This window comes from Mobula hypostoma, chromosome 2 (genome assembly GCF_963921235.1).
Source record: "Mobula hypostoma chromosome 2, sMobHyp1.1, whole genome shotgun sequence".
Taxonomy (NCBI): domain Eukaryota; kingdom Metazoa; phylum Chordata; class Chondrichthyes; order Myliobatiformes; family Myliobatidae; genus Mobula; species Mobula hypostoma.
In genome coordinates, this window is record NC_086098.1 from 242,681,779 (window position 1) to 242,701,798 (window position 20,020).

Sequence of the window (20,020 nt, forward strand, 5' to 3'; positions counted from 1 at the left end):
CAGTGACCCCAGGGTTAGAGAGAGAGGGGGTATCAGCCAGTGTTTCTGCTCCCCATCACTGCCCAGTGACCCTGGGGTTAGTGAGAGGGGGTGAAATCAGCCTGGGGCATCACCCTCGACCTTCAGCCAACTGGAGCCTAGAGCCAAAAATCCCAGAACTCTGGGGTGGGGGAGAGGGGGTGCTTCATTCTGGAGTGAGCTGCACTGGACCAAGCGGGTCGAGGGCACAGAAATGGATGAAGGGATCTCAGAGGGACTGAGTGGGTCTATGAGGGGATGTCGAGGGACTGAAGCGGATCTCAGAGGGACTGAGGCAGATAGAAATACAGAAAACCTACAGCACAATTGTGTTCGTCCATTGTCAACGTCGATGAGGACCTCAACACCATTTTGATGGTGTTGAGACTAGCGCGTGATTTGGATTTAAGTGAGGGAGAGTTGCGCAGCGTCAGCCTCACTCTCTCTTCCCAATTCCCATCTGGATCCAGTGGCAAGACAGATTCGAGACGGCTGGAGATGGGACGAGGCGCAGTGGATGACCAGGACGTCTTCTGTGTCTTGTCCTGCTCTACACAGTTCTATGACACTTGCAGAGACCGCCTTCTTGACCGTTGGACCTTCCGTAGGTCTCGTCCGCTCAATCCGCCGGAGTCTGTCTTCACATGCTGGAATAGACAACTCCCAATATCACCGAGGGTTTGAGACCCGTCGGCTACCCTCACCTGGTTTAGCTAGGGAAGGGAGGGGGAGGGAATTACCGGAAGTTGGAGAATTCTATGTTCATACCAAGGGGCTGGAGACTACCTAGACAGTATATGAAGTGTTGCTCCTCCAACCTGAGTTTAGCCTCATCATGGTAGTACAGGAGGCCATGTGTAGACATATCCGAATGGGAATGTGAAGCAGAGTTGAAGTGGGTGGCAACCAGGAGATCCTGTCTGTTGTGGTGGATGGAGCAGAAGTGCTCGACGAAGCCGTCCCCCAATCTGCGTCGGGTTTCACCGATGTAGAGGAGGCTGCACTGGGAGCACCGGGTGCAATAGATGACCCCAACAGACTCACAAGTGAAGTATTGTCTCACCTGGAAGGACTGTTTGGGGCCCTAAATGGTGGCAAGAGAGGAGGTGTAGGGACAGGTGTAGCACTTAACGCTTACAGGGATAAGTGCCGGGTGGGAGATCTGTGGGGAGGGACGTGTGGATCAGGGAGGGGATCTCAGAGGGAGTGAGGCAGATCTACAAGGGGATCTCAGAAGGAGTGAGGCAGATCTATGAGGGGATCTCAGTGAGGCAGATCTATGAGGGGATCTCAAAGGGACTGAGGCAGATCTATGAGGGGATCTCAGAGGGACTGAGGCAGATCTATGAGGGGATCTCAGAGGGACTGAGGCAGATCTATGAGGGGATTTCAGAAGGGACAGAGGCAGATCTATGAGGGGATCTCAGAGGGACTGAGGCAGATCTATGAGGGGATCTCAGAGGGGCTGAGACAGATCTATGAGGGGATCTCAGAGGGAGTGAGGCAGATCTATGAGGGGATCTCAGAGGGAGTGAGGCAGATCTATGAGGGGATCTCAGAGGGAGTGAGGCAGATCTATGAGGGGATCTCAGAGGGGCTGAGACAGATCTATGAGGGGATTTCAGAGGGAGTGAGGCAGATCTATGAGGGGATCTCGGAGGGAGTGAGGCAGATCTATGAGGGGATCTCAGAGGGGCTGAGACAGATCTATGAGGGGATCTCAGAGGGAGTGAGGCAGATCTATGAGGGGATCTCAGATGGACTGAGGGATCTCTGAGAGACTGAAGGAGTTCGCTGGGGGTCAGAGGAGTACAGAGGGGTTCCCTGTCAAACCAGGGGAGTCTCTGGGGAAATTGCAGGGATTTCTGAGAGGCATGGGGTTCTCTGGCGGACTGAGACAATGACAGAGGCTCTGAGGTGATATTCCCCGCCCACCCCGAGGGTCATTCATTCCCATCTTCACCCCATTCCATTCGGTAGGCGGGACCACACCCTGCCCTGCTCTCTTATTGGTTAACTCCTCTCCCGCCTCTCCGACCCATCTGACGTCACGAACACTGCTACGCGCCCGATTGGTCATCGCCGCAGTTTCCCCATTCTCGTGCGATGCCGCCAGACCAATGGGGAAGCGGGAGATGGCGAGAGCCGCCTGGCAGAAGTCGGCGCTTTGGACGTCGGGAGCTGTAGTCTACTCGGCTGGACTATATCGCGGTTTGGTAGGAAGCGGGAGGAGTAGAAGACGACAATTCCCAATACGACCCTCGGCACGGTTTTTTGACGCAAACTCAGTACCCGCACCTGGTACTGTAAAGTGAACGGGAAGCAGAGTGACTGAGAACTGGAAGAAGGTGGGTGTCGGGGATTCCGGCTCCGGGCTGATGGAGGCTATCCGGAGATCACGGGACGATCCCTGACTCGGGGTGCTGCGGAAGAGAGATGTCCCCCGGCCCAGGGTGTTGGGTGCTGGGGAAGAGAGATGTCCCCCGGCCCAGGGTGTTGGGTGCTGGGGAAGAGAGATGTCCCCCGGCCCAGGGTGTTGGGTGCTGGGGAAGAGAGATGTCCCCCGGCCCAGGGTGTTGGGTGCTGGGGAAGAGAGATGTCCCCCGGCCCAGGGTGTTGGGTGCTGGGGAAGAGAGATGTCCCCCGGCCCAGGGTGTTGGGTGCTGGGGAAGAGAGAGTATCCCCCAGTCCAGGGTGTTGGGGGGAGAGAGAGAGATTTTTCCCAGCCCAGAGTATTGGTGGAGGTGGTGGGGAGAGAGATTTCCCCTATCCCAGGTTGTTGGGAGGGCTGACACAGTTGATGTAGGGGAGGGGGAGGGTCCTAGGGTAGAGGGGTTTGGGGATCTGCAGACACTAGGGTAGGGGTGTGGGAGAGTTCCGTCCCCCCACCAGTCCCAGAAAGATCCTGCATTCAGGGCGGTGGGAGAGGGGACGGAAGTTGAGGGAGGTGAATGGTGATCTGGTCAGGATCTGGAGGCATGGATGAGTGGGAGCGGGAGGTGGAGGTGGGTAATGCAAAGGAAGGAGGGGCTTGGGTTAGATTAAGATGGGGGTGGAAAATGTGGGGCTGGATTGAGCGGGAGGTCCTGGGCACGTGGGTGCAGGAAGAAATGGACAGCAGCAGGGAGTAGGCTGAAAGGTGATTGGGAAGGGATCCTGGCTACAGCATCACTATGTGAGCAGGGAGTTTTGTGTCCACGTTTGGGCTGTGAGGAGATCCTGGCCCCAGAGGCCCCATCGTTCTGAGGGAGATGGGGTGGAGAGGCTGCTAGGAACAGGGAGCGCCGTGCTGCCGGAGAGGCAGTGAGTGGAGAGAGCCGCGCTGTGGTAAAGGCGGCGAGGAGGGAGCGCTGTGCTGTGGGGGTGGAAATGAGGAGGGAGAGCCGCACTCCAGAGAGGCAGCAAGAATGAAGCGCTGCGCTCGGGGAGAGGCGATGAGGGAGCACTGCCCTCCGTGAGGGGCATCTTCCCCCAGCTAACCTTCCTCCCTTGCACAACGTGACAGATGAACATGCAGTGTGGAGGACTGTGGTATCTTGCTGTGTGCGTTGCAGTGGCCCGGGGTGTAGGGAGTGAGTCTCCGGCCGCCCTCCCCGCCCCAGCGTTAATGGCCGTGCCCACGCGGGCCGCTGTTTGTTGTTGTAGAGCCGCCATGCCATGTTCCGCCAGATGCTGCGAGCCGTGATGCTGGCTCCTCGCCTGGGCCACTGTGCCAAGTGGAGGGAGCTCACCTGGAGTCCCGGTAAGCTGGGCCACGAAGGATGGGGGCTGCCCGTGGGGAGGAGACTACCCATGTTCCCATGGCCTGTTGACCTGTTCTCAACCCCATTTTGACCCGCATAACCCCTGACCCTGTCTTGACCCTTTCCTAACCCGCATGTTAGAGTCACTTTGCGCTACAGCACAGAAACTGGCCATTCGGCCCATTGAGTCTAAGCTGGCCTGGTATTCTACTTGGTTCCATCTGCCTACACCCGGACCATAGCCCTGCATACCCCTCCCATCTGCATTCTTTTCAAAACTTCTCTTGCATGTTACAATCAAACACGCATCCATTACTTCCACTGGCAGCTTGGTTCACGTTCACACCACACTCAAGTTCCCCTTAAATATTTCATTTTCCACCCTGAACCAATGACCTCTGGTTCTAGGCTCGTCCAAGATGAAGGGACGTCCAAGATGCCTGTCTGTAGCCATCATAATTTTTTATACCTCAAAGGTTCATTTTATTATCAAAGTATGTGTGCAGGATGTGTGAGATTCGTCTTCTCCAGATCCATGAAATACAGAAAGACCATGGACATCATTGAAAGAAAAGACATCAACCCCCCCACCCCACAAGAAAAAGAAACAAAAGCTCGCAAACCCTAAACTCCCCCCTTGCACAAAAACGAACAGATCGCCCACATGGAAAATGGCAGCTAGAGCACCAAATCCCCAATCCCCTCCCTCGCAAAAAAAACTTAACATATTGCCCTCAAGGAAAACAAAACAGGGGAAAACCCTGACGCCCCCCCCCCCCGGATACAGAAAAACACTAACAAGAACATTAATCCCCAAATCCCCATCCCCTCCCTCGCACAAAAATGAACATATCGCCCACAAGGACATCAAACCCCCGACCCACCAATCGGCAACACGAAAGAAAACTGAAGGAGACCAATGTAAACTACACTCCACACCAATAATCACATAAATCTCAGAATTTCAAAACCATCCTCCATCAGCATCGAGGAGAACAACTGCTTGGAATCAGTTCTTCTGTGGAAAGTGTCCACCAACCAGGCCTCCTCCACATTCGCCTCGATAAGACCTCCCCTCATTCTCCTACGCTCCAAGAAATAAAGTCCTAACCTATTCAACCTTTCCCGAGAACTCAGGTCCTGGCAACATCCACGTAATCTTCCTTAGTACTCTTTCAAGCTTACTAATATAATTCCTGTAGCTGGTGACCAGATATCCACACGATACTCCAAATTTTCCCTTGCCAGCATCTTATACAATTTCAACATTACATCCCAACTCCTATACTCAATACATTGATTTATGAAGGCCAATGTGCCGAAGGCTTTCTATTCTATCCTATCTACCGGTGACACCACTTTCAAGGAATTATGGATCTGTATTCCCAGATCCCTCTGTTCCACCACTCTCCTCAGTGCCCGACTGTTCACAGTGGCCTACCCTGGCCAGCACCTCACACTTGTCTGCACTAAGTTCCATCTGCTATTTTTCCAGTTGGTCCAAATAACTTTGCAAGCTTTGCTGGGCTTTCTTGCTGCCCAGATTTTGACCCACATAAATTCGTGTCCCCTGCTCAAACCTATGCTGGCCCCACCTTGACCCCCATAACCTCCCTAATCCTGTATTAACTCTTCCTCGACGCTGACTCCGAATCTAAATACCGTGACCCTTGTCCTGTCTCCTCTTCAATCCCACCTTGACCCCCGACCTCACCTTGAACTTGCTGTGATCCCCACGACCTCAACCCCAACTTGGCTTCGCCCCGCCGGCCCCAACCCCAGACGCCCCGCAGTCGGTGCAGAACCGGCGCTCGAAGGTCCAGCCCTCACACCTGGCCAAGTGCGGGCAGCGTAATGCCAGTACACAGCAAGATCCCACAGCTCTTCCCATGCAGTTGGCCGTGGGTTGAAATGTTTGCTTCCTCATTGCGTGTAGTGGGGTTTGCTGACAATGTGGATGGTGGCCTTGGGTAGTGAGGTGATGAGAGTCACACAGCATGAAAACAGACCCTTCAGCCCATCTCGGACCATGTTGTCCAGCAAGCAAGTTCCCCCTGCCCACAGCTCTTTACACCTCCCCTTATCTAGATGGCTTTTAAACTTTTCTAATGTGCCTGCTTCAACCACGATTTGTGACAGCTCGTTCCAACTACCCACTGCCCCTGAAATCCCTTTCAAGCCTCTCCCCTCTGATCTTAAACCTATGCCCGCTTGATTTTTCTTTTTGTACCCCCTCTCCAGGGGGAGGAAAGACTGTGTGTTACGTGTCCCACACAAAATGCTGGAGGAACTCAACAGGTCAGGTGGCACCTATGGTACGGAATGAGGAGTTGACGTCTCGGCCCTTCATCGGGGCACAGGACAAAGGTCTCGGCCCGAAACGTCGACTCTTTATTCTCCTGCATAAGTGCTGCCTGGCCTGCTGAGTTCCTCCACCTTTTTGTGTGTGTTGCTCTGGATTTCCAGCTTCTGCAGAATCTCTTTTTTTTTTGTGTTTCATTGTTTGAAATGCAAAACCTCGGATTAAATTCCTTTTGCCGCTGCTCAGTCAAACTTTCCATCTGAATAATATCCTACTTTTCTCGCTGTCCTCAACACTAGTCTTCTCATCGCCTGAGGGAGCGTATGTGGGCTATAACTCTGATAAATGTTAGGAGATGCATTCTAATGAGGGCAAGACATGCCCAGGAACGGTGGGGTCTTGGGGAATTCTGGGGACCCTTGGTATTCAAGCCTGATGATCCTTGAAGGTGGCAATGCAGGTGAAGGCACACGGGTTACGGGCCTCCACTGGACACCTTGTACTCTGTCTCTATAAGCCACCGGCCAGACCTTGTGTGTGCAGACCTGGTCACTGCACTACAGGAAGGATGTGATGGCGTTAGAGAGAGCGCAGAGGAGATTCCCCAGGATTGTTGCCCGTTAGGAATGTTTCAGTTAATTGGGAGGCTGGGTCTGTCCTCCCTGGAGCAGAGGAGATTAAGGATGGAGATGATTGAGCTGTATAGATAGGGTAGATGGCAGGATTCCCCAGGTCAGAGGTCAGACAAGGTTTACAGGGGGAGGGGTAAGAGATTCTCAGAGAATCAGAATCCTTTATTATCGCCAAGTCTGTGGACACATACAGGGAATTTGATGCCGTTTTCCCTGAGCTCTCGCTGTACAGAATCAAAAAGCAAACAAAACAATAGTGCAAATGATCGTGAATTATATACAATGAGGTATACCTGTGTATGTACAGGTGGACTTGGTTTATAATAGACTAAAATTTGAGTGTTCATAAGACTGATGGCATACGGAAAGAAACTGTTCTTGTACCTATTTGTCCTGGCACACTGTGATCTAAAACGCCTACCGGAAGGAAGGAGTTGGAACAGGTGATGTCCAGGGTGGGATGGGTTTACAATGATGCTGCTTGCTTGCTTCCTGACTCTAGATGCATAGAAGTCCTGGATCGAGGGCAGCTTCACACCAATAATCCTTTCCGCAGCCCTGACAGTTCTATGGAGTCTATTCTTGTCTTGTTTCGTAGCTGATCCAAACCAGACAGTGATGGACGAATAGAGAACAGACTGGATTATTCCTGGATAGAATTGAATCAGCAGCTCCTGAGGCAGGTTGTACTTCCTGAGCTGACGTAGGAAATACAAACTCTGCTGAGCCTTTTTGATAAGAGTGTCCGCGTTGGGTGTCCACTTCAGGTCCTGGGAGATTGTGACACCCAGAAACCTGAAGGTCTCCACAGCAGACACAATACTGTTGAGTACAGTGAGTGGGGGGAGTATTGGGGGGCTCCTCCTGAAGTCCACTGTCATCTCCACAGTCTTGAGCGTATTTAGCTCCAGATTGTTCTGACCACACTAAAGGGCCAGCCGTTTCACCACCCGTCTGTATGCAGACTCATCAGCGTCTCAGATAAGGCCAATGACAGTTGTGTCGTCTGCAAACTTCAGGAGTTTTAACAGATGGATCCTGTGTGGTGCAGTCATTAGTGTAAAGGGTGAGAGGGACCTTCACCCAGAAAGTGGCAAGTAGCTGGAAGACACTGCCAGAAAGAGCAGAGTCACTGACACCAGTTAAGACTTGTCTGAGTGGGCACTTGAATTTCTCTCCCCACCCTACCCCAATAGAGAGGCCTGTGGACCAAGTGCGGAGAGGGTGGGATTTGTACAGATGGGTGCCCACTGGTCGAATGATGAGCTGGCCTGAAGAGTTTGTGTCTCTGCTGTGTAACTCTAAATATATTACATCTACCACGCCACCCATAGTGACCCTCCTGCCCCCTCCTGCTGTTTGAAAGTGTTCAAGGTTTGTCCAGTGAACTGATTAATATGGACGGGTGCCCGCAGGTCAGCGCCATGCTGTAGGTGAGGTGGTGAGGAAGGAGTGCCGTGCTGTGGGAGGGACGGTGAGAAGAGAGCGCTGTGTGTAAGAGAGTGCGCCATGCTGTAGGAAGGGTGGTGAGGAGGGGGCGCCACAATGTTAGAGGGGTGGTGAGGAGGGAGCACTGCACAACAGCACTCCAGAGTCCTGGGCCATGATGCCCAGCGTGACCTCTGCCCTGACCTCTCACCCCTGCAGGCCGCCTGACCATGAATTCAGACAAGAGGCCCCGGGTGAATGGCGACAGCGAGGATTTTGACCGTATCTTCAATCAGGTGGTAGGCGACCTGACCCAGGAGGACCTGAAGCACCCAGAGATCGGGGATGCCATCAAACGGCTGAAGGAGGTGCGGTTGTGGCTGGCGGGGGGGGGCGAAGGGTGGGAGGGTGGAGACCACAGCCCAGGGTAGAGACCAGTAACCCCTGGCTGTGGGACTTCAGACCAGGTCCCTGTGATGTGGAGACAGGGTAAAGGCTGATTTATACTTGTGTGTCAACTCGATGCCATAGGTACAGCATTGCCGCGGATCCCTACGCGAACCAACGCAGACCGCAACAACTGTGATTGGTCCACTTGGTAGCATCGCATTTCCTCCTACGCTGCAATAGCTTCCCATTGGGCGACTGAAGGGCAGGGAAGGAACTCTGGCTGCAATGCTTTCCATAAAGATTTACAGATCCCCGAAATTATGGAGGACACATTTTGCTTTTACGAAAAAAGACGCTCGCTTTAAACTTGTTTACCCCAAGAAAAACTACCATGACCATGAAGCCTTGCGACTGCAGGTGTGTGCGCATGCGTGACGTGCGCGAATTGCAGAGCGATGCAGACACACCGACGCACAAGTATAAATGCTCACAATGTGCATAGGTTACAGCGTCCGTTTAACGCAGAAGTATAAATCAGCCTTGAGCATGTGGAGGGCAGATGGGATGGGCTGTGGGAAGGGTCTGACTCACCAAACTAACTGATGAAATACTAACTGGCTTTCACCTTTCTGCTGTTCCCTACTCCCTCCTTCCTATCCTCCTCCACTCTCTCCCTCTGCTTCCTCTCCTTCCCCTCCTACCCTTTCCTCCCCTCTCCTTCCCCTTTCTCACCCCCTCTCCCGCTCTGCCTCCTCGTTCCCGGCTCCTTGCATCCCCACCCTGGCACCTTGGACAGGTGCTTGAGTACAACGCTCCCGGAGGGAAGAGGAATCGGGGTCTCTCGGTCATCGCCTCGTTCCGCGAGCTCGCAGCTCCCCACCAGCAGACTGAGGAGAACTTCCGTCTGGCGCTTATCGTCGGCTGGTGTGTGGAGCTGGTGAGTGTGTCTGCCGTACCCACTCCTGCCCCTCCCAGTCACCCAGACAACTCCAGTCTGAGAGGGTGCCTCCCTTCCGTCCTACATCCCCAACTCCACGCTGCCCTGCCGATTCCGACCTGAGAGCACATCTCCCCCACTGATCAACCCCCATTCATCTCTCCTTACCTGTCACCCCGACTACTCCATAACCTCCACCTTCCCCCTATCCACACCCTCTCCCCCCTCCCCTCCCTCCCTCCCTCCCTCCCCCCCTCCCCCCATCCATCTCTCCTTACCTGTCACCCCGACTACTCCATAACCTCCACCTTCCCCCTATCCACACCCCCTCCTCCCCTCCCCTCCCCTCTTCTCCTCCCCTCTTCTCCTCCCCTCTTCTCCTCCCCTCTTCTCCTCCCCTCTTCTCCTCCCCTCTTCTCCTCCCCTCTTCTCCTCCCCTCTTCTCCTCCCCCTCCCCTCCCTCCCTCCCTCCCTCCCTCCCTCCCTCCCTCCCCTCTCCCCTCCCTCCCTCCCTCCCCTCTCCCCTCCCTCCCTCCCTCCCCCATCCATCTCTCCTTACCTGTCACCCCGACTACTCCATAACCCCCACCTTCCCCCTATCCACACCCCCTCCTCCCCTCCCCTCTCCTCCTCTCCTCCTCCCCTCTCCTCCTCCCCTCTCCTCCTCCCCTCTCCTCCTCCCCTCCTCTCCTCCCCTCCCCTCCTCTCCTCCCCTCCTCTCCTCCCCTCCTCCCCTCTCCCCTCTCCTCCCTCTCTCCCCTCTCCTCCCTCAATTGGAGGGTGACCCCAGAGAGCTGGGCTGATCTGCGTTCTCTGCCTCTCTGTCTTTCCATCCCTCCCCATCCAACCCCCATTCCCCATCCACCCCCCCCGTCTCCCTGCCCTCGGTGCCGTGGGAGAGGGGCGACCCCAGAGACAGGGCTGACCTCCACTCTCTCCTGTGTCTAGCTACAAGCCTTCTTCCTGGTCGCGGACGACATCATGGACAATTCTGTCACCAGGCGGGGTCAGGTCTGCTGGTATCGGAAGGTGAGCCTGTGTCCACCTCCCTCGCACAGCGATGGGACAGTGTCTGTCTACGTTTCTGACATCCCAAAATCGTGTCAGGTTGGGGTCTGCGTCTGTGACTAACTCCCCCACGGTGACAAGATGAGTGTCTGACTCCTTTCCTTCTCCACATGGTGACAGGTCCGTGTGTGACTCCCCCCCGCCAACCCGGTGACAGGATGGAGTCTGTGTCTGTGTTTAATACCCTCACATGGTGATGGGAGAGGGTCTGTATCTGTGTCTAACTCCCTGTATTCTCCACATGGTGACAGGTGCCTGTCTCCCCCCACACAGTGACAGGACAGGGTCATGTCTGTGTCCCTGCACGGTAATGGGACAGTCTGTGGACCTAACTCCTCCACACAGCACCGGCACTGGGTTTGTACCTGCAACACCCCCACAGAATGATGGGGAGGGACAGGATGGAGTCTGTGACACCCCCACACGGTTTAGGGCAGTGGTCCCCAACCTCCGGGCCGCGGACCAATACATTGCCGCGGAGAATGCAGCGGTAGCCGGGGCGCACACAGCACATCTTTAAGAGAAAAGTTGAAATAAACAAGCTAATTAATTAGGTGCCGCCCGGCTTGTAAATGTCAGCCTTTTTCTTAAAGATGTGCTGTGTGCGCCCCGGCTACCGCTGCGTCTCTGCATGCTTCGCGGATCGGTGCCGGTCCGCGGCCCGGAGGTTGGGGACCACTGGTTTAGGGTTGCGTCTGGGACCTCTGCCATAGATATCTGGTGGGAGGGGAGTTTGCCCACACCTGGGTGTTGTCACTGAGTGAAGAGGTGCAGGAGAGAGGATGAATTTAATATTTACCATCTCCCCCCTCCCTGCCCAACCCCCACAGGAAGGAGTGGGTCTGGATGCCATCAATGACTCCTACCTCCTAGAATCCGCCGTTTACCGCCTCCTCCGCAGGTACCTGAGGTCCCATACCTGTTACATTCACCTGCTAGAGTTATTCCTCCAGGTGAGAGGGGGAGAGGTGGTAAGGGGAGGGGGCAAGGGTGAGTGGGAGGGTAGGGGCTGCGGGTGGTGAGGGTGGGGGAGAGGGAGAGATTGAGGGTGGTGAGAAGTGACGGGCTGAAGGTGTTGGAGAGGGAAAGGGGAGGGTTTGTGGGTAGTGAGAGACACAAGGGGTGAGTAGGGTTAAGGGTTAGTGAGAGAGAGATGGGTGGGGAAGGAGGGGGTGATGAGGTCGAGGAGATCACATTCATCTCACCTCCTCCTTCCCCCTCAGACGTCCTACCAGACGGAGCTGGGACAGTCACTGGACCTGATGACAGCCCAGCCCAGCCGTGTGGATCTGGACCAGTTCACTGAGGAGAGGTGAGCCGCCCCCACCCTCTCACCAACTCTCCATCTTGTGAAACCCCCTCTCCTCTCCCCCCACCTAATCCTGCATCCTCTTTCCACCAGCTCTCTTCTCTTCTCCCTTCCTTCCTTCCCATCTCTCCATCCTCTTTCCTCTCTCACTCCTCCCTCCTGCCATTTCTCTCTGCCCTGGGCATGACTGCAATATGAACGTCCCCCCACAACCCTGTTCCTGTTTCCTGGGTGAGGAGGGTTCTGACTCGGAAGACTGACGACTGACCCTCTGTCTCGCCACAGGTACAAGGCCATTGTAAAGTACAAGACTGCCTTCTATAGCTTCTACCTGCCCGTGGCTTCCGCCATGTACATGGTAAGGACCAGTCGCGGCTCGGCTGGGGGTCAGGAGTCGGGGCCTCAGTGAATCTGTGGGAAGATAGAGGATTGGGAAGTTCTTAAAAACCTGCAGAGCAACTGAAAAAATTAGAAGGGAAAAGATGAAATATGAAAGTGAGCTAGCAAATAATATCAAAGTGGACAGTAAAAGTTTTTTCAAGTACGTTTAAAAATAAAAGAAATGAGAGTGGATATAGGACTGCTAGAAAATGAGGCAGGAGAAATAATAACGGGGGATGAGAGTGGATTTAGGACTGCTAGAAGAGGCAGGAGAAATAATAACGGGGGATAAGGAGATGGCTGATGAACTAAACAAGTATTTTGCATCAGTCCTCACTGTGGAAGACACTAGCAGTATGCCTGGTGTTACAGTGTGTGAAGGAAGAGAAGTGGGTGCAGTTACTATTACAAGGGGAGAAGGTGCTCAAAAAGCTGAAAGACCTAAAGGTATGTAAGTCACCCGGACCAGATGAACTGCACCCTAGAGTTCAGAAGGAGGTAGCAGTAGAGATTATGGTGGCATTAGAAATTATCTTTCAAAAATCATTGGACTCTGGAAAATTGCAAGTGTCACTCCACTCTTTAAGAATGGAGGAAGGCAGCTGAAAGGAAATTATAGACCAGTTAGTCTGACCTCCGTGGTTGGGAAGATGTTAGGTTCTATTGATAAGGATGAGGTGATGGAGTACTTGGTGAAACAGGACAAGACAGTACAAAGTCAGCATGGTTTTTATGTGGATAAATGTGAGGTTATCCACTTTGGTGGTAACAACAGGAAAACAGATTATTATCTGAATGGTAGCCGGTTAGGAAAAGGGGAGGTGCAATGAGACCTGGGTGTCATTGTACACCAGTCATTGAAAGTGGGCATGCAGGTACAGGGTGGTGAAAAAGGTGAATGGTATGCTGGCATTCATAGCAAGAGGATTCGAGTACAGGAGCAGGGAGGTACAAGGCCTTGGTGAGACCACACCTGGAGTATTGTGTGCAGTTTTGATCCCCTAATCTGAGGAAAGACATTCTTGCCATGGAGGGAGTACAAAGAAGGTTCACCAGATTGATTCCTGGGATGGCAGGACTTTCATATGATGAAAGACTGGATCGACTAGGTTTATACTCGCTGGAATTTAGAAGATTGAGGGGGGATCTTATTGAAACGTATAAAATGCTAAAGGGATTGGACAGACTAGATGCAGGAAGATTGTTCCCGATGTTGGGGAAGTCCAGTACGAGGGGTCACAGTTTGAGGATAAAGGGGAAGCCTTTTAGGACCAAGATGAGGAAAAACTTCTTCACACGGAGAGTGGTGATTCTGTGGAATTCTCCGCCACAGGAAACAGTTGAGGCCAGTTCATTGGCTATATTTAAGAGGGAGTTAGATATGGCCCTTGTGGCTAGAGGGATCAGGGGGTATGGAGAGAAGGCAGGTGTAGGGTTCTGAGTTGGATGATTCAGGCTTGAAGGGCCAAATGGCCTACTCCTGCACCTATTTTCTATGTTTCTAAAGGTTAACTTGCAGGTCGAGTCGGTGGTGAGGAAGGCAAATGCCATGTTAGCATTCATTTCAAGAAGTCTAGAATACAAGAGCAGGGATGTGATGCTGAGGCTTTTTAAAGCACTGGTGAGGCCTCACCTTGAGTATTGTGAACAGTTTTGAGCCCCTTATCTTAAAAAAAAGATGTGCTGGCATTGGAGAGGGTCCAGAGGAGGTTCACAAGGATGATTCCAGGAATGAAAGGGTTATCATTACAAGGAATGTTTGATGGCTCTGGGTCTGTACTCACTGGAACTTAGAAGGATGAGGGGGGATCTCATTGAAACCTTTCGAATGTTGAAAGGCCGAGACAGAGTAGATGTGGAAAGGATGTTTCCTATGGTGGGAGAGTCTAGAACAAGAGGGCACAACCTCAGGATAGAGGGGCACCCTTTCAAAACAGATGTGGAGAAATTTCTTTAGCCAAAGGGCAGTGAATTTGTGGAATTTGGTGCCACATGCAGCTGTGGAGGCCAGGTTATTGGGTGTATTTAAGGCTGAGATTGATAGGTTTTTGACTGGACATGGCAGCAAAGGTTACGAGGTGAAGGCTGGGAACTGGGGTTGAGGAGGAGATAGAAAAAGGGCCAGCTATGATTGAATAGCGGAGCGGACTTGATGTGCTGATGGCCCAATTCTGCTCCTATGTCTTAAGGAATCTCCATCAGCTTCGCTGGCACCTCACCCCCTCCCACCGCAGCCTGGGTTCCCTCCCTTTCTTTCAGGAGGAAATGCTGAAGGTGGAGATTGTAGCAGAGGAACAGAGAACCAGGTGGGGGTGCTGGAGGTGTGGGGGTGGGGGCTGTGGTTGGACACTGGAGACGGTAGACTGATGCAGCAGGATCTGGAGGGGAAGAATGGCCTGTTTTACAGCTCACATTCTTGTGATTGGGTAGCGCAGTGAGTAGAGGCACTACCTCATGGCTCCAGAGATTCGGGGTTCAATCCCCAGCTCCGGCACTGTGAGTCTGCACGTGTGTCCTACCCCCCCGTGACGATCGGTGTGTGTGTGTGTAGTCTTGGAGTTCACACTTCTCCCTGTGACTGTATGCTTCCCCTCTTCCCATCTCCACAGGCTCCACATTCATGCCATGTGCAAGGTCAGTGAGTTAATGGGCTGCTGTAAATTGTCCCTCTGAGTGTGTGGGTGGGTGAGGGGGAGAAGGAGGAGGAGGTGACAGGAATGTGAGAGTAGAACAGGATGAGTGTAAATGGGTACTTGGTGGCCAGCAAGGACTCGATGGGCTGAAGGGCCCGTTTCTGTGCTGTATCTCTCGAAGACATTGTGACTTGGGTATTTGCAAACATAACCACTTCCCAACAGGACCTGGAGATGATTTACGCCTGACCTCTAACCCCAATCCCCTCCCCTCTTCATCTATAACGGCGGTTTGTTATGCAGAAGACACAGAAAAGGTGTTGTTGACAGTGAAAATGATTAGATATTGCAGGGGGATTTTGATCAGTTGGGTAAGTGGGCCAAGGGATGGCAAATGGAGTTTAACTAAATAAGTGTGAGTTATTGAATGTTTTTGAAAGTCAGATCAGGGTAGGATGTACACGGTGAACGACAAGGCCCTGGGGTGTGCTGTAGGGCAAGTGGGGCCTCAGAGTTCAAGTATGTGGTTCCCCGAAAGTGGTGTTACAAGCAGATGGTGAGGTGAGGGGGCACACTGATCTTCATCAGTCAGGACATAACATTGCAGTTACTGAGGCCACACTTGCAGTATTCATCACCCTGCTATGGGAAAAATGTTATTAAACTGAAAAGAGTCACAAGGTGTCGCTAGGACTTGAGGGACTGAGTTACAGGGAGAGGCACAGTGGTGTGGTGATTACTGTAACGTACAGTGCTAGTGATCAGTGTTCAATTCCCACCATTGTCTCTGAGGGGTTTGTTAATTCTCCCGTGATGGTGTGGGTTTCCTCACGCATTCCAAAGACGTACAGGTTAGTATGGTGACACTTGCAGGCTGCCCCAAGGACAGCCTCGGACTGCTGTGGTTGTTGACACAAATGACGCTGTATGTTTCGATGCACATGTGACAAATAAGACTAATCTTTTTTTTAAAAAGGTTGAGGGTGTGTTAGACCGTAGGAGACTGAGGGATGATCTTATTGAGGGGTATAAAATGATAAGAGGCATAAGATGGATGCACAGTCTTTTCTCAGAGTTGGGGAATCAAGAACTAGAGGGCACAGGTTTAGGATGAGAGGGGAGAGATTGAATTGGACCCTGAGGGTGCCCAGTATCCAGTACGGGCTGCCACAGAAAGTGGTTAGAACATAGAAGAATACAACACAGGAACAGGCCCTTCGGCTGGACCAATTGAATTAGTAACCAAATGGCTAACTGATGATCTCTTGTCCACTCAATGTCCATACTCCTCACATTCTATATATTTGCTGCTACCACCATCCCAGGCACCCACCACTCTTGTTTTTTTTTTAAAAAAAAACAACAAACTTTGCCCCTCACATCTCCTTTAAAATAGCTCCCCACTTCTTAAATGGCTGAGGCAGGTACATTGACAACATGGAATAGACACTGTGGTGAGGAAAGGTACGGGGTAAGTGCGGGTGAATGGGACTGGCTTGGCTGGGACGTTGTGGTTGGCAGCGACCAGTTGTGTGAAAGGGCCTTTTTCTGTGCTGTGTGACCCTGACCGCCCCTCTATCCACAGGCTGGGATCGACGGCGAGGAGGAACATCGCATTGCCCAAACCATCCTCCTGGAGATGGGGGAGTTCTTTCAGATTCAGGTAGGGGACACTTCCAAATCATCGAATGTCTTTCATGTGGCCCCTAATCTTCTCCGCCCTATCCTATGCCAGCGAGCTCGGTCCATAGGTGCCATTGAGATGTGGCATCTCCCCATTGCCCCCACTCCCTCCCTCTCTTTTCATCCGCCCAGGTGTGTCTGAGCTCTCTTGTTGCATCCTAGGACGATTACCTGGACTGCTATGGAGACCCTGAGGTGACCGGTAAGGTCGGTACAGACATTGAGGACAACAAGTGTAGCTGGCTGGTGGTTCAAGCACTGAAGAGTGTCACTCCCAAACAGAGGAGGGTGTTAGAGGTAAGTGCCCCTTGAGCAACAGCTCTGAGCAGAACAGGTCCTGCGGCCCATCGCTTGGCTGCAATATTGTGAGCACATAGAGCTGTATAGGCCCTTGGCCCACAATAGTGTGCCAACTATATAAATTTACTCTGGAAAGGTGCAAAACACTGAAAAGTTTCCATAAGACATCGACGTAGAAATCAGCTATCGCTACTGCTCCACCATTCATTCATAGAACATTCCAGCACAGTACAGGCCCTTCGGTCCACGATGTTGTGCCGACCTTCTAACCTACTCGAAGGTTAATCTAAAACAACAGGAATTCTGCAGATGCTGGAAATACAAGGGAAAGCAGGATCTCCCAGTGGCCACACATTTTGATTCCACATCCCATTCCCATTCTGACATGTCTATCCACGGCCTCCTCTACTGTCAAGATGAAGCCACACTCAGGTTGGAGGAACAGCACCGTATATTCCGTCTGGGTAGCCTCCAACCTGATGGCATGAACATTGACTTCTCTAACTTCCGCTAATGCCCCACCTCCCCCTCGTACCCCATCTGTTATTTATATATATATATATACACACACACATTCTCTCTCTCTCTCCTTTTTCTCCCTCTGTCCCTCTCACTATACCCCTTGCCCATCCTCTGGGTTCCCCCTCTCCCTTTTACTTCTCCCTGGGCCTCCTGTCCCATGATCCTCTCGTATCCCTTTTGTCAATCGCCTGTCCAGCTCTTGGCTCTATCCCTCCCCGTCCTGTCTTCTCCTATCATTTTGCATCTCCCCCTCCCCCTCCCACTTTCAAATCTCTTACTCACTCTTCCTTCAGTTAGTCCTGACGAAGGGTCTCAGCCTGAAACGTCGACTGTACCTCTTCCTAGAGATGCTGCCTGGCCTGCTGCGTTCACCAGCAACTTTGATGTGTGTTGCTAAGGTTAATCTAATTCTTCCCTCCTACATAGCCCTTAATTTAATCATCCATGTGCCTTTTTGAGTCTTTTAAATGCCCTTAGTGTATCTGCCCTGTACCACCAGTCCTGGCTGTGTGTTCCACATACCCACCATTCTGTAAAAACACCCAACTTCAAATTTTCCTCGTCACCTTAAATGGACGTCCTCTGGTATTGGCCATTGCCACCCTGGGAAAAAGGCACTGACTGTTCACTGTATCTCTGCTTCTCATAATCTTATACGCCTTTACCAAGTCACAGCTCATCTTCCTTTGCTTCAAAGAGCCCCAGCTTGCTCAGCCTTTCACATCTGGAGTACTGTGTGTCCTGTTATAGGACGGGCGTGGAGGCTCACCAGGACTGGACGACAAGAGGTTGGGAAACTCGGCTTGTTTTCTATTGAGCGGTGAGACTGAGGTTTATAAAATTGAGGGGCAGGATAGAGATTTTTTTAATATACAGAATAGAGATTCCTATTGCCAAGATAGAAATGTCATACATGTAAGGCAAGTGGAAGAAAGTATAAAGGAGATGTGTGCGGCAAGTTTTTTTTAATATATGCACAGTGAGAGTGATGGGTGTCTGGAAAGGGCACCCAGGGGTGGCGGTGGTGGGGGCAGATATGATGGTGGTGAATATGCAGGGAATGGAGAGGCAGAAGTAGTTTAGTTTAATTCGGCATTGTGTCCAGCACAGACAATGTGGGCCGAAAGGCCTGTTCCTGTGCTGTAATGTTCTATTTACAGTAGTCCCATTCACCAGCATTCGATCTGTACCCTTCTCTGCCTTGGTGATTCAAGTGCTCGCCCAGATACTTAAACCTTGTGGGTCTCTGCTCCCACCAACCACTTGGGTTGCGTTCTTGGGTCCCACTTCCCCATGGGGGGGGGGGAATAAAATTCCCCCTCAAGTCTGCTTAAAGATGCAAGATCTAAAGATTAGCTTTATTGGTCATACATACACCATACAGTGAAATTCATCATTCGGTTGATGACTACCGCAGTCTGAGCAAGTGTTGCTATGCTTCCAGCACCAACGTGATATGCCCACAACTTACTAACCCCGTTAGCCGAGGAAATTAGAGCACCCAAAAGAGATTCGCGTGGTCCCAGGGAGAATGTACAAACTCCTTACAGGCAGAAGAGCACTATGCTAGCAGATATGCCACCCCATCAGGAGGTACAGGAGAGGAACCCAGTGTGACCTTCTGCTGCTGTAGCCCATCCACTTCAAGTTTCAAAGTGTTGTGCAGAGATGTTCGTCTGCACACCACTGTTTGAACAGGTAGTTATTTGAGATATTGTCATCTTCTTGTCAGCTTGAACCAGTCTGTCCATTCTCCTCTGCCCTCCTTCATTAACAAGGTGTTTTTACCCACAGAACTGACACGCACTGGATTTTTTTTTCAGAACCATTCCCTGTTTAAATCTAGACTGTTGTGTGTGAAAATCCCAGCCGATCAGCAGTTTCTGAGATATCAAACAACCCTGTCTGGCACCAACAATCATTCCACAGTCATGGTCACTTAGATCACATTTCTTGCCTGTTCCGATGTTGGTCTGAACCTCTTGACCATGTCTGCATGCTTTTATGCATTGAGTTCCTGCCACGTGATTGGCTGATTAGATGGTTGTACTAATGAGCAGACGTACCTAATGTACCCGAGTGTTTCCCCTGACCTTGTTCTTTCTCTCCCCGCGGATGCAGGAGAACTACGGCCAGCGGGAGCCGGAGAAGGTGGCGAGGGTGAAGGCTCTGTACAAGGAGCTGAGACTAGCTGAAGCCTTCCATCAGTATGAAAACCAGAGCTACCAGCAGCTGAGGGGGCTGGTGAGCGAGCACTGCAGCCGCCTGCCTCAGGACGTCTTCCTCACCTTCGCTGACCGCATCTACAAGAGGAAGAAGTAGATCGAAGGAGCGCGACTTTCCCTTCGCCCTGGTGCTAATCTCCAACCCGAGGGTCAAGGACCCAAAACTGTACATAGGGGAAGGGGATGTGTATGTATTGTAACGTGGGAACAGACTGTCTGAGGTTCACCGTGGGGGGAGAGCGAGCGCTGGTGGGAATAATTTATTCTGAAGTAAACCCAATGGGCATCAGTGGAAAATTATTCTGTTTGATGGGACGGTGTAGAGGGAGCTTCACTCTGTCTAGTGTGTAACTATAAATAAATACTTAAAAACTGTCGTAACTGATGCCACTTTGTGCCTGCCTTTTGCATCAGCCGTGACTTGCTCCAGTGAAAGTCACACCAGAGAT

At 52.1% G+C, this 20,020-nt stretch overlaps 1 protein-coding gene across 2 annotated transcripts; it reads left to right on the forward strand.

Moving 5' to 3' along the window:
• Positions 1–2,227: 2,227 nt before the first annotated feature.
• On the forward strand, positions 2,228–19,957 carry fdps (farnesyl diphosphate synthase (farnesyl pyrophosphate synthetase, dimethylallyltranstransferase, geranyltranstransferase)). Of its 2 annotated transcripts, XM_063041832.1 has the most exons (11): positions 2,231–2,366; positions 3,664–3,760; positions 8,343–8,491; positions 9,310–9,450; positions 10,399–10,479; positions 11,349–11,471; positions 11,742–11,830; positions 12,113–12,185; positions 16,427–16,504; positions 16,687–16,821; positions 19,468–19,957. In XM_063041832.1, the coding sequence occupies exons 2-11, from the start codon at positions 3,676–3,678 to the stop codon at positions 19,666–19,668; spliced, it is 1,155 nt and encodes a 384-aa protein (XP_062897902.1). In that variant the 5' UTR covers positions 2,231–2,366; positions 3,664–3,675; the 3' UTR covers positions 19,669–19,957. The 2 variants fall into 2 exon arrangements, with proteins under 2 accessions (XP_062897903.1, XP_062897902.1); XM_063041833.1 differs by lacking the exon at positions 3,664–3,760 and having other exon boundaries at positions 2,228–2,366.
• The last annotated feature ends 63 nt before the right edge of the window (positions 19,958–20,020 follow it).

What these genes read in the sequence shown, in the direction of transcription:
- fdps (XM_063041832.1), top strand. Translation starts at nt 3,676, where the DNA reads ATGTTCCGCCAGATGCTGCGAGCCGTGATGCTGGCTCCTCGCCTGGGC. An exon ending in CCATCAAACGGCTGAAGGAG is followed by an intron (nt 8,492 to 9,309) that starts GTGCGGTTGTGG and finishes CACCTTGGACAG; the next exon opens with GTGCTTGAGTACAACGCTCC. An exon ending in AGGTCTGCTGGTATCGGAAG is followed by an intron (nt 10,480 to 11,348) that starts GTGAGCCTGTGT and finishes CAACCCCCACAG; the next exon opens with GAAGGAGTGGGTCTGGATGC.